Below are 13,971 nucleotides of genomic sequence, written 5' to 3'. Positions count from 1 at the left end.
TGTAGCTTATGAAAAATTAGAAACAGCTGCCTTTTTATTTTCCTGGATATACATGTAAACGTTTTACAGGCGTCTGTCAAAAAAATACAGCCTAAGTTCATAAATAGTTACACCCTGCCGCTCATAAAGTGTTTGTGATATGTCGGCATGTGTTGGGAGCACATGAAAAAGATTTTTCACGCATTCCTTTTCACTAAACATGGAGTCTGGCTCTGAGTGTGGTTCTGCAGGAGGAGGGTAAATCCTGAAGTGAAACATAAAAATATGAGCTACAATAGAAATCTGTAGGTTTCGTTGTCACTGAGGTGCAGAACCTGTATGTAGTCTTAGAAAAGCTTTTTTTTTTTTCCTTCAAATGCCACCATGCCACCAAAGGAAAAAAAAATAGACAACTTAGTCACGACAGTCTTCCAAGAGTTTTTGAAACATCACTGCAATGCTTTACATTTTCTGAATCGTCTCTGGTGCTCAGGATGAAATGTGTCTGCCTGTCTGCTGATGCGTTTTGCTGTCTAACCATCTGTGTGTGATGCCTCGCCGGCTGTGTCTAAATCTTCTAATTGGATACTTTCTCAATGGGGGATGAGGGGTAACATGCTTAGGGTTGGAAGTTGCCAGATGAATAATGAACACGCCATGCTGGCTCAAAATGAAAGTGTGATTGCGGCAAGACGGCATTCACTGAAAACGTCCTGCTGCAGACTGTGTACATGTCCCTTCCCCAAGCTGAAAGCCCAATAAAAAGGTCTGCAGGTGGAAAAAAAATCTTTCAAAAAAACAAAACTACATCATTACTAAAGCAACAGAACAGCTATGAGGAAATGACTGCACAACAAGGGGAAAATAAGATGATAAGATGTGCTTATACCAACAAAACTTAGAAATATAATACATAAGTTTATCTGGGTAAAAAATGGAGGTGTCTTCTATTAGACACCAGTAAATACCACTCTATCAGTCTATTCATACCGCACCTGATGCAGCTGTAGTGTTTGAAGGTGCTGGCGGCCTTCTGACATTCCAAACAGAGCTGGATTGCACCCGGATAGTCTTCCTCCTAACAGAGAAGTGAGGTCATTTAATATCTTGCCCAAAAATGCTGGATTTTCAGTTAAGTTTAATGGAAAACATATACAGTTGTTAACAAAAATGAAAACAAAAATGAGCCCCATATTGATAGAAAACACTGATTGTGGTGTTGTCTTGCAAGACGTCTTCTATCAGTCAGTTTTCTAATTCTGCTCGACATCTACGCATGTGAGAAAACAGTTGTCACCACTGATACCGTCCATGTAACTACGGATTTCAAACAGCGGTTGACGGATCCATATCACGCTCTGCCGCTAACATTCGCAATAAATAGGCATTTGTCATAAAAGTGGGTTTGTGTGGGTTTCACTTTCGCTGCTTGATGTTTGACCTTTCAACTTATTGATGAACCTTTCTGCTTGTGTGTGGCCGGATGGGAGGGCTTACAGTACCTCAAGCATCTCGCTGAGTCTCACATCCGTTCTTTGCTGCGAGATGAGAAGGACACAGGAAAAATATGAAAATTCAGAAGAAATACCTCTGAGGGTACAATATTGAGTTATAACATCCTCAAAAACAGTCCCATGGGTTCCTGCTGGGATGATGTTGGCAACGTCATTTGATGATAAAAAGCTCCAGTAAATGAAAGGAAATGAGGAAGTGATCAAGACAGAGTATGTTTGATTAAAGCTGGACTTAATTTATGGTATTTCAAACACAGTTTCATTCTAACACCATCAAGATTCAAAAATGAATGAATACAAATTGTACAAAACAGTTTTGTGTGAACATTGAGTTTGTGAACTATGAACCAGAATTGTGTGTTCACAGTGGAAAAAGACAAACATACTGAAAGTTATATGCATCTTGTAGCTCACCTGGAACCAGTCTAGACTCAATATTTCATAATTAAACTATTGAACAGTTAACTTTACCAGGGTCTTGATGGTCCTCAGAGACTTGAGCAGGCCTGTCAACAGTTGTCTTCTCCTCTGATTGGCTAAAAGACCCAGGCTGGCCTCAGTGAACCCCACTTTCGACACACTAAGTTGCCTTTATGAAAGAAACGCCGGCGTTAGTTTTAGAGTTTTCTGTATGGCACTCGGTATTCAAAATCTCATCTGTAGACATTGATATTTAGTACACATTTGAGGACTAAACATAATAATTGTGTTTTCACACAAACCACTTATATGAATCAATACCCAAATCTTGTGGTAACATAACACAATATTAATAATATGAATATAATTCATGTCTTAAAAGCTACAAATAAAAATATGGTTGAATGTGCTACATGGCAAACATCGATCAATGAACTTTAATCAAAGTCAAGCCAGACTTTTGCCCTCTTTCTTCCCATTTCATCTCTAAATAAATCTTCTTCAAAGACAAATAATATACAGAGGGAACATTATCATGGGTTTCAGCCCAAAAAAAACATTCCTTATGCACATTTCAGTTCAAATAAGCCCTTTGAGCAGCTGTTTTGTTTAGTGAAATGAGCAGCACGTAAGAGAAAAGCTTCACCTTCTTGCATTCGTGCAAATGACTGCTGCCAGCTGCAGGTTGGTCTGCAACGCTGTCACTCTCTCCAGCTCCTGTGAACACAGACAGATGAGTTGTGACAGACATTATAATAAAAAAAGAAAAAAAACTAAGCCACGTTCAATAGCGTTAATGAGAAATTACTTTTTATCTTTTACCATTTTCAAAGAATTATTACTCGTTGGTAAAAAAAACTGAAAAACGTGGTTAGACCGGTTCATTTACAGAGCTGGTTTGCGTGTAATGTCTCTAATAACGTTGTTTCCAAGGACAGCACGTCAGTCATACAGACTGCAGACGGATACCCAGACCCTGCTGTGAGCAGACGGAGATCATTGATGAGGATGTTATGTTAAAGTCGTCACAAAAATCATCACAAACAAGATGAGATGATGTGAAAAATGCACATTTTAAAAAAGTGCTTTGATTCTTACATTTACTTTCATTTTATTTCACAGCAGAATGAACCCCAGACATTTCTTGCTTTGCCTCGTCAACTTCATTTCATATTCCTATATTTCAGGGTTGAAAAATTTATGGATTTGGTCATTTTAAGACTAAAAGGAGGGTTAACAAAAAGAAAATAATAATGATGTTACTTCAAACAATAACAGTTTCCAGGAAAAGATGAGCCTCTGTGGTTCAAACATGTAGTTTGCAGTTACTCAACAAATACGTAGGAAAATCATTCAAACGTTTCCAGATGATGCTGTTCAAAGAAAGATTGAAAGGGATTTTTAAACAGATATTTAAAGCGCTCAAGAAATGTGGAGGAGTTTAAATTCAAAGATTGGATCCAAGGTTGAGTTGGACGCACATGACCTTTGATCTCTCCGATGGAACTGCATTCAGGACTGTCGTACATTAACTGCCCATTTTATTCCAATGGAAAAGTCACTGTTTTGAGAAACCTTTCTCCAATGCCACAATCAGCCACATGAAACCAGACTAATTTGTTAAAGCCATCAGTCATAAACCTTGTGCAACATCTCTGAGCTTGGACACATATGGGATGAAGTACCACACAGTGGAAACATGCGATCTGTTGGGGGGTTTTTTGCCACAGAAAAGACAAACCTGAATATCCAGAATGTTTTCAGCAAGGGTCTGCGATGGTACGGCGCAGCATCAGTGAACTTAGCAAAAGTCAAACAACATTTGTTTCCTTCAAGATGAAAGGGTCATCCAGGGATTTTTCTTGTTTTTTTCTAATAAGAAAATGCAAAACCACATTCTACATGCATTAAAAAAAAAAGAATGACTGCAAGAGAGGAAGGTCCAGCTATTGCCTCCAGGTATGACCTGTCCTTAGATTTGGCCACATTCGCACAGCCACCACAATCATTTTCCTGCAAAGAGCAGAAAAATGACCACTTTCAGACTGTGGAACGCCGTGTTCCTGAGTGAAAGCACACTCTGGAGGGGGAACATTGCGAATTCCCGAGATCACTGCAACCACACACCTGGCAAGTGGCGATCGATGGAGCTGTGTGAAAGTGGTTGATACATGGAGGATTTTAAACTAAAGAAAAGCAACAATGTCCTACATCTGTTATCCCCAATAGGATAGTTGTTAATACAAAGAAACAAACAAGATACAGGCATGACATTCCCTAGGTTCAAACCAGCTACAGTGTACTACTACCTTTTTCCAGATTTCATGGTTCACACCAATAAAACAGCTTTACCAAAAACCTGAGAAGACATTCCCGTGTCCAGTCTTGACATTCAGAGAAGCATCGATAAGCTCTCTGCTCCGAGAGTTCAGTTATCATCGCACCTCGGTGACCTCTGCCGTGAGCAAGTACACCCTCAGACAAAGCAAGCCCGACATTTGTTGCGCTCTTCACACTTTTATTTTTCTTGATCTGCCAGATGTCGTGCCTTAGGTGGGAGAGGCTTTTAGTTTGATCTTATTTTTCAATAATCCACGAAAAAAAATTTAAAAAAAACACACAGAAAGAGGCCAGTGTTAGCACATAGCCCCATGAAACACTGTCAGATAAATAAACAAACCGTTTTACGACCAGAATACAGTCTGCGGAAATTAAATTTTAATGGTAATAAAAGAAAAGAACAACAACAAACAGCACTTCAGCTGCAGGCAAAAAGCTCAATACTTCTATTCAAACCAATCTGTCCTCATGATCTTGAGTGATGACGAACATCTTGATAAGTCCTCACAACGCTTTACAAGGGTTTATTGAGTAGCCGCTGTTTTCTCTGGAGGGACGTGAACCGTGTGATGCTTTTCTGGGGGATTATGGAGCAACAGCAAACTGGTGAAACAGTCGTTTAAAGAAAAATAAATAAAGAAATGGTTTCATAAATACACCAAGCAAACAGCATAGTAGCAGAAAGATGAACTGATTACATCTGTATTCCTCTGCAACCACTCGCTGGTTTTTCCTTTTCTAATGTAAACCAGCTGTAATTTTAGTCACAAAATCATTTGATGTGATGGGAATCGTGACTTTTTTTGGCTCATAAAATTATAAACAGTGTCCACTTATCAAATCCTTTTATATAATCTTAACTATATTTCATGTAGGCAATCCACAAAAAAAAGGGAGGAAAAAAAGCAAGCTGTGGTTTTTATGATATAAAGTGTTCTCTGGAGTACTATCTCTCAAAACCACATGTTCTCCAGTTTTAGTTTAAGGCTGTCATGATAACTACACTTTAGTTGAGGATTCATTGTTATACAAATATATAAAAAGAAAAACCATTATTTTGCAAACAAACTGCTTATGTTTGATATACCAGCTTTAAACGTAGAAAGGCGCACAATAAAAGGCACAAGAGCCGTCAGTTAATTCATTTAAACTGTTGAAAATGATGTGGAAATGCAAAATATGCACTGGATTCACCTCAAATGATGTATCTGTAGATACGTGAAATAGCATCATCTAAAATACTGCATATTAACACCACTAATTATTCATCTTAACGCACAAACTCTCATTTGCCATACAAGCAATACAAAATACATGCGATCTATTCCAATGGTCCTGACAAACACTGAACAAAAACAATCTTCTCTAATGGAACGGACAGAAATAATAAGTAAAACAAACTTTATTAAACAAGAGACAAATGACAAACAGTGGCCCATTTATCCGTTACACAGGAAGTCATACATTTCCATGCATGCACATTAAATAAAGTATTAAAAAAGGGACATTTTCACCCAAACAACAACCCCGGATTCATTACCGACAGGACTGAAATCACTTCCCAGGTCTAACGGGGGCATGATTTTACTAAATTAATCTAGCACGCTGAGAACGTGGAGCCCCGCCTTGAGCTTCAGCACCATGAACAACACTGAAGATCAAGTTCCCGTCTTCATCATGGAGCAGAATCAGTCCAACTCATCAAAAGGTTCAAACTGAGGGCGCACAAGCATTTTAAGGTACCAGAACCAGTCTCTGAGCTAAAGTAAGTACTGGAAAAATATTTGAAATTATACAATTGATCAATGCCTGGTGTGTGCAGTATATCAATGACTAATCCAGGCTGGTTTCATTCAACGAAACATTTGAAATTAGTCTTTGAAGTGTCAGCAGAAGTTCACTCAGGGGGCAAATCTGGTGAAGAACGACGCTACTTCTTTCTGCGTCCGACAGAAACCAGAAGCACAATTTTCAGTGCAGTCTGTAACCCCAAACTGTGACTTCCATGATCAACGCATGGTGGAGGAGCAAACACAATAGTCTCCGTATATAATGAGAAAGCACTCTGGCCTTTTGCTGTGTGCACGGAGATACAGGGGGAAAGAAGACAAAGACAGCTCGAATCGGATATGTCCAGGGCCACAGTTTTGTTTGTGAGTGTGTGTGAGTTATTTTACAGCTTTGAGCCGTCCATCCTATCTGTGAGGTGCAATTAACACGAGAGACAGCCAGGGCAGTCAGCTTAGCTCATGCAAGTGGAGAAACCGTTCACTGTGCAAATGGTGGGGTCTAAACTGTAATCAGGCAGGTTTTAACAGAGAAATGGTGAAATGCAGCATGTCGGCCAAGATTAAACTCCACTGTGGAGCAATTCACAAAAGCAAGTAAGAAGTGGGCGGGTACACACACATTACACATACTATATTGTCAAAGGCAGAAAAAAAAGACTACGTGAGTCCACACAAACAGCTCTGAGTGGAAGATGAGGGTTATGGAGGAAGTGGCGTTTTTTTCCCCCCAAGCTTCTTTATTCATCTATTCATAGGAGGTGTGTTCTGTGACCCTCAAGGACATCGACTATTTACTGACTCCTTGTTACCACCCTGCCTTTACATTCTAACAACGCCTCTGTTCACGTTTCCCTCCACTCACTTTCTTGTATTATTGCCAAAGAAAAGTAAGAAAAGAAAAGTAAAGCTGAATGACATTAAGGGCACACAGTGCAGCGTGTGGCAGATGATTTCTTCAATATAATCTGTTCGTAAAAGGATAAAGAGCTCAAACCTGCCATTCATTTCTTGTCCATGTCTAGTCTTCTCAGAAAAAAACACTGTCTTACAATAACCTCTTACAATGGAGGCAAATTCACTCAAAATGAAGTCAACTCGAGTCACCACAGTAAAATAAGACTTTTTTCCAGGACTCATCAAAGCAAACTGCCACTTTAATTGCTATATTTAACCATGGAGATAAGAGAACAGTTACTCCAAATCTCCCCTCTCGCTGCTGTTTAAGTGGATGACACCTTCCACTCTCCAGTTTGGACGAACATCAGTTAACAAAGGCACACTTTTTAGCGAAATCCTGGCGGCTAAATTATACACACAGAGAATTATAAATGAACTTGTATAAATGAATCAATCGTAATGGCTCTGGTTTCTTTGTAATCTTCACTTGATCACGCTTCGTAACGCAAGTGGAGGTCAGGTGTCCCTACGGGGCACCGAGAGTGAACAGGCAAGTCTCTATGTAGCTATGAATCATATGAGATGCTTAGCAGCCGTTTCAAGCACTGAGGCATGAGTCTATGCGTCTACGCAATTTATGTGTCCGCTGATGCGTTATACACAGCATGAGTACAGGGAAGCGGTACTAAGGCCCATGGCTAAGTGTTTTCTCTGTGATGTTTGAGAAAACATCACAGAGAGAGGAATAGGAAAGACAAACGTGAAAAAACACAGGAGGATAGACTGTATTGTTCCCATTTTTCAGCATATGAGATACATTAAGCCCCAAGAGTGAGGGATCCTCCCTTTCGTGGTGATGATGGTAACAGCAGTGGAAGGCTCCATCTGCATCCTGCATGGTCTTAGCAGACTGACAGAATCTGGGCAGTGATGGGTCAATGGAAAGGCCCCCACAATTACTGGCAACTTCACCTAACAACCCCCTCTGCTCTCTTGACTCCGCAGAGTTGGCGGGAGGTTCAAAGAAATTATGATCAATTAACTGTTCAAAGACTGACCTTCAGATGTCTAAACAATGACGAGATATCTCGCCACAATTTCCCTCAATGCCAAATTTGTTAAAACCGTCAGTCATCGGCTCTCGCTGGGATTAAAGCTTCACTTAACTTCGGATAGTCAAACTTAAGTGATTGAACTAGTTAAATCAGATAATGAAACTAAACCATCCTCACTTTTCAAGCAGGCAAATCATGTGCAATGTAATGTAATAGTTTTATTCCTGAATTAAAATTTACCAACAACCTCCCCCCCAAAAAATAATTAAAATAAATCTCTTTTCCAAATCAACTGGTGAAAATAATTATTGTCATCTATTACAACAATAAACGAGTCCCTGCCAAATGTTCATTTCAGGTCATCCAAAAATCACTTGGCAATTGAGGACGGGATTTGACAGACTGAGTTTTACTTCATATCCCAACTGTTTCACGAATAAAAACAAGATAACTCCCCCCCACCTTTTTCTTATCTTGATGGATGGAGTCAAACCTCCCATCGCCACGGTTACCAAATTCTATTCTTATCATGCTGCCAGAAGTCGACACACCCTAAGGAGCATATCCCCTGACACCCCGATAGCATCAAAATAGCCCCGTGTCCAATCGCAGCGTGTCAGGACTGAAGAAAAGAAGCTTTGCCAAAGCGGAAAAACTGCTAATTTAACTGACGCATTGTCAAACTGAAATCCAGCAGGTGATAAAGTTTTAAAGATGAGAGCCATAAGTTAACACTGGAAGCTCACCTTCACGTAAGCGGGCTGTTTCTCCAGAATAAGGTCGGCAACCTTTTTAGAAACCTGCAGAGAGAGAGAGATGAGATTAAGATGAGAAACACAACTTAAAAAAAAGGAGCAAAATTGAGTTTTCTTTGTTTCCTAACATCCCACAAAAACATCTCAGGCACTGTAATCTCACGTTGAGGATGGGGCAAGAATAACAAAAAGAGATGTCTGTATCTAAAGCATCAAATAGCTAAAGCCTTTACAGAGAGCGTCTTACCTTCTAAGCTTCATTTCAAACACTGTTCACCACAGCATCACTACTTTTGTAGGTCTCAGCTGTTTCCACTGTGTTTTTTTCTCAAGATCTATCCTCTACGTTTACCAACATGATCCACATATGCCTTAACTTCATATGCAGGACTGAAGTTAAGTCCGCTATTGAGCACAGATGTGATATCAGTGTGAAAACTAGTATTTTTCAAATCCATTGCAACTTTTTGTTGGGATGAAATGGGTCAGGAGAACACAGATGGAACAAAAAGTTCATGATGTAAAAAAAATGGCATGCACCCCATGTGTTCTGTACAGAAGTTTAAAATTTTTTTGAAAATAATGGGATAAAAAAAACACCTCCAAGATAAATCAAAGCATTGAAAACGGCCAATGCTGTCAAACACCACATCTTGCAAATTCTATACCCCCATGTTTCTAACATGTGTCGTTTGTTAAACATCTTCCCTCTGAGGTCACGCTAAGTTCACCCACAGAGGCCCTTTTTTCTTTTTTCACTCTGATCAAAAAACACCTATACTTTGTTAGTGAGAGCTGTGAGGAAAGAAAAGTGATTCGTTTCCTGTATTTCTACATACATTGGGACTAGTGACTCCAAATCATCAAAATAGTGATACCTTCTGCCAGAGAGCGTGGTCCTAAAAGTTTTATGAGTCCTGCATTCTGGACAATCGACCAAGTTCCACTGTTTTTTCCATTTATTTCTATGTTCATGAAAGGGTTAATGCAGCTTCTGTTTTTTGTCTCAAATTTTGATCCAGCCGTCTTGTGACATTAAAGAAAACACAAAAGCACAAATGTTGAAAGACAACCGGAGACATCAACTATGCCTGAAACATTAGAATAGGCACATTTCTCTTTTAATTCAACTTTATATTTTCATCAATCCTGTGTTCACTACTACTACTACTGTCATTTAGCAGGCGCTTTTATCCAAAGCGACTTCCATCTGAGAGAACAAACACACCATTTCAGCAGGGGAGCAATTAGGGTTAAGGGCCTTGCTCCGGGGCCCAAGTTGGTTCATCTTGGTTCTGTAGCCACTAGACTACCACTCCCCTTCTTCTGTAAACTTCTTACTTTCACTGTCAACAGATCAAAATCACCTTTTTACTGCAGATTAGAGCTTCTGCCCCCTCCCTAGTGGACATTATGCCAATGAGTCTGACCATAAATATATCAGCTGCAAATCAATAGCTCATCGTGTGTAATGACAATGAACCAATCAACATTTCTGCTGCTGAGCCAGCTCTCCCCGTAGCATCACGCTGTGTACTGTTGCAACTTTTCCCCAAACTAAAGAGTTTTCTGGGAGGATATGTGTGCGTCTATTCAATGCAGCGAGGACATGGTCACATCTGCTATTATGCAGCAGATGGAGTTGGAGGTGGAGATGATATTTCAGCATGTTTTAAGAATGTGTGGTTGCCAGTTGAGGACCTGTGCAGACAGTGAATGTAGCTCAGATGAAAAATTCCATTTCAAGATGAATTATATTTTTTCTTTAAAAAGTACCATTTAATTGGCAGAAGAGCAAGAAAGTTGTAGAAATGAAACAAAATTGAATAATCTGAACAATTTACAAAACTGTCACAAAATAAAGCCACAATGCCACCTATTGGCATGTCCTCCTCTTACTTTTACATCCAAAACTTATCAAAGAAGTGAAAAGAGGGTGAGCACATATGGCAGAGAGCCACCTGTTAGCAGTCAAACACTCCTACCTAGGTCACAAGGCCAAAATCGTTCACACGCAGTTGGCCCACACACAACAAAATGGAAAGTTAGTTTTGCATTAAGCGGCTGCGAGGCAAACTTGATGCATGTAATATTTAGCAAATGGAGAAAAATACTGCTCACAGCAAGTGACTCCAAAGGAATTAACCAGCTCGTTAATCTACAAGACAATAAATCAATTATTTTTCTGACTCAGAAAAAAAAAAGAAAAATGTGGGACGTGACAGGAGAGAATTAATACCTTACTGTACATGCTGTGACTTACATGAAGAATTGACACACAGTATATAGCAATGACTTTTTAGCAAAAGGGCTGTAAACTATATATGGGCTGAAAATAAATGTGACACAAATGTCAATTAAACCCAACTTGGTTGGAGCCAAATGGGGTCAATAGGAGTTAATGGAGGTCAGCCTTAAAGACGAAATAAGAACTAAGGAAAACACAAGATTGAGGGGTTTTCACATTCACGGTACAGCTGAGACACTAAAGGCATATTTATCACTGACACAAGCAGTAAACCCGGCGCAAAAACACAGCTTTTAAGAAACAACGCGACAGCTCTGGATGGAGAGCATCCAGCTGTGCGTGTCTCCATATTCATCATGCTATGATGTGATACCTTCATGGTCCACTTTCACTTCTACCGTTGCTATTTGAAAAGCAGTTTTGCACGGCAGGACACCGGTCCAGCCCGCTTTTAGGATGCAAAGGCAACCGAGCAAAGTTGAAGAAAAGACTGCAGAAGATTTAAGAACTTATAAGGAAAAATAAAATAAACACAGGAAACAGAATTCCTTGCTACTCCAGGAGATAGTCATCTTTATCCTCCAGTTTCATTGAGAATATGTGCACACACATTTCTGCATATCACCTTTGCTGATATGCAGACTGCTTTCCTGTAAATGTTTATTTTTTACTTCAAAGTGGATAAATAAAAAATGCTATCTGTGTGTATGTGTGCACTTTATTGGATTAATTCATAGCTATTTAGTCCTTCTTGAACATTTAATGTCTTAACACAGAAGAAACGGCAGCTCATCACGGTGACCAAATGTGAAGATGCCCTGAGGAGAAGTGTGGTGAATGTTAAAAGTGTGTGCACCTGCATTTGTCAAGGCTCTGGCATGCGTGCCACATGGGAGATAAGGGAAAAACAAACACCCAGACCACATCTCTGGATGCTGACATTGTTTCTTTCTTCCTTTTAACCAACGTCTCAAAGCATTAACAGACAATTATCGCGGAGAGAAGCTTCATACAAGTGTGCCAGAGATTCCAGCTGGATACTAGCAAGAGCAATGGCACTCATAATTCACATGGTGAGGGGTTTAATGTTAATATAAGCCCAAATACCAGTTCATACGTAAACAAATAGAGGAAAAAAAAGGAACTTAGAAGTGCAGTGTGAGGAGACTGTCCACATCAGCAACCAGGAGGAAAGGCCATCACAGGGCAAACCTATGCTGAGAATCTGAAATTCCAATTATAGCTCCCTCAGAGGGATATGGCCCTTCCAACAGTGGCTGCAGGGATCGCCATTAATTTGACGAACCACAGCAGTCGCACATTTCATTCAAATGGCTTCACAGAACAAAAACATTTCAAAAAAAAATTTGCAGAGCTCATTTTATTGCGGGAACACGTCACAAATAAATCCTGTCTAAAAACACAAACTTCAGCAGTTTCTTTAAGGTCGGTTCCATTACCACATTTAAAACATTATCCTGCATCTCGCCTGCAATGCCAAGCAAGTCTTATGACTCACCAAACTGAACCAAATAAGAGCAATAGATTAATGATGGTCCTCGGTACTCCTACTAGCCATTTCGCTATAACAACTACCTTATTTCAATTCAAATGAATAAATGAATCACAAAATAATAAATAACCATCTACTTTGTCAGGGAGGGAAGGTTGCAGTATTTTTTAAAACACTGACTGTCAATCACAATTCAAAAAAATTAATTAAATGCATTAACACTGCACCAAACTGCAATAAAGGTCACCTGAGGGACACGTTGCGTACATAGAAAATTTAAGTGGACCAGTAGATCTCGTCTCTTAACGACACAATGATCGGAAGAATTCAACAAGCAAATCAAAATAATAAAGACACTCATCAAAAACATGTTTGTGGCAGAGCTGGACAAACAGGTTCAGGTCGTGTAGGCGCAGGACTACAAGTCTGCATTGATAAGCTCGCTGAGAAACCTAATTGCTGATTTTCAGCCTGACAGAACACTGGACCAATTACCATGGTCCATGAGAAGCCCGCAGGCCAACAGCCAGAGAAAAGAGAGGGAGCGAGAGGATTACGCGCTCATCCGGAGAAGACGCACGTGAGAGTTCTTGCGAACTCCGACACTGAACTAAAATCACAGGTTTCACCTTGACACAGGACAGAGAGTCTGCTGCATCCTCTGGATTAAGCAGGAAGCTCTGTGGGCTACAGCCAACGCTTTCACAACAAGGAAAGCCGAGGAATGGGGGGGCACGCATGAAAAAAAAAAGGGATGAGAAGCACAGGGGAATACATTTGGCAAAGAGCAAAAAGAACTTAAACAGACAGCGCTGAGGGAGTGATGAAGATGAAGGAGGGAGCCAAAGCTTAGGAACTTCAGAAATGTAGGTAAAGGATACAAACTGCAATGGATTTGGAGGTATGAGGAGCAGAGAGGGAAACAACTATCTGCTCCTCACATGTTTCTATAAATAGAATAAGTTAACAGGCCAACTCTGAGACTCAATGAGCTCAGATAATGAGCATTATGGAAAGGAAGAAAACAGAGGTGATGTGATCGTGAGATTGCCGTGAGAGTCCGGGAACAAAGATATCAACTTCTGTTCAGTTCATATCAAAATACGTTATTTATTTTTCCCTGCATCCTCCTTTTTAAGTCGTCCAACTGCCTGTCAAGCCTCATACACTCAACCAGATTACAGTTGTCTGCAGGACACAGGCTGTTTCCAGAGCGTGGTGCATTGGGGTGTAGAGTAAATGTAACCCTCACAGCACACTGGGAATCTCTGTGTGACCCTGTGAGGGTTAAGAAGGCTGTGATAAACAGATTACCCCGACCGAAGGAAGGTCCCAAGTCAAATGTCTACCACAACAACGAAAGACAAAACTACATTTATGGGGGAACTGTATTATGTTAGCGCGGAAACTTTAGCACAATCCTTCCGTCTTGATGGGTGTAAAACCTCTACAAAATCCAC

At 40.1% G+C, this 13,971-nt stretch overlaps 1 protein-coding gene across 2 annotated transcripts in view; it reads right to left on the bottom strand.

Annotated features, from left to right (window-relative positions):
* The window catches only part of vps50 (VPS50 EARP/GARPII complex subunit), a 95,610-nt gene that overhangs the window by 67,168 nt on the left and 14,471 nt on the right, over nucleotides 1–13,971 (bottom strand). For both annotated transcript variants that reach the window (XM_061742672.1, XM_061742673.1), the window contains exons 5-9: nucleotides 8,742–8,795; nucleotides 2,560–2,630; nucleotides 1,965–2,082; nucleotides 1,482–1,517; nucleotides 975–1,057 (exon numbers count right to left, since the gene is read on the bottom strand). In XM_061742672.1, the coding sequence (XP_061598656.1) occupies nucleotides 975–1,057; nucleotides 1,482–1,517; nucleotides 1,965–2,082; nucleotides 2,560–2,630; nucleotides 8,742–8,795 (362 nt within the window). The remainder of the gene's footprint in view (nucleotides 1–974; nucleotides 1,058–1,481; nucleotides 1,518–1,964; nucleotides 2,083–2,559; nucleotides 2,631–8,741; nucleotides 8,796–13,971) is intronic.

Source organism: Cololabis saira, chromosome 15 (assembly GCF_033807715.1).
Source record: "Cololabis saira isolate AMF1-May2022 chromosome 15, fColSai1.1, whole genome shotgun sequence".
NCBI classification, from domain to species: Eukaryota; Metazoa; Chordata; class Actinopteri; order Beloniformes; family Belonidae; genus Cololabis; species Cololabis saira.
The sequence above is the reverse complement of the archived record's forward strand: the minus strand, read 5'-3'. Positions and strand labels throughout refer to the sequence as shown.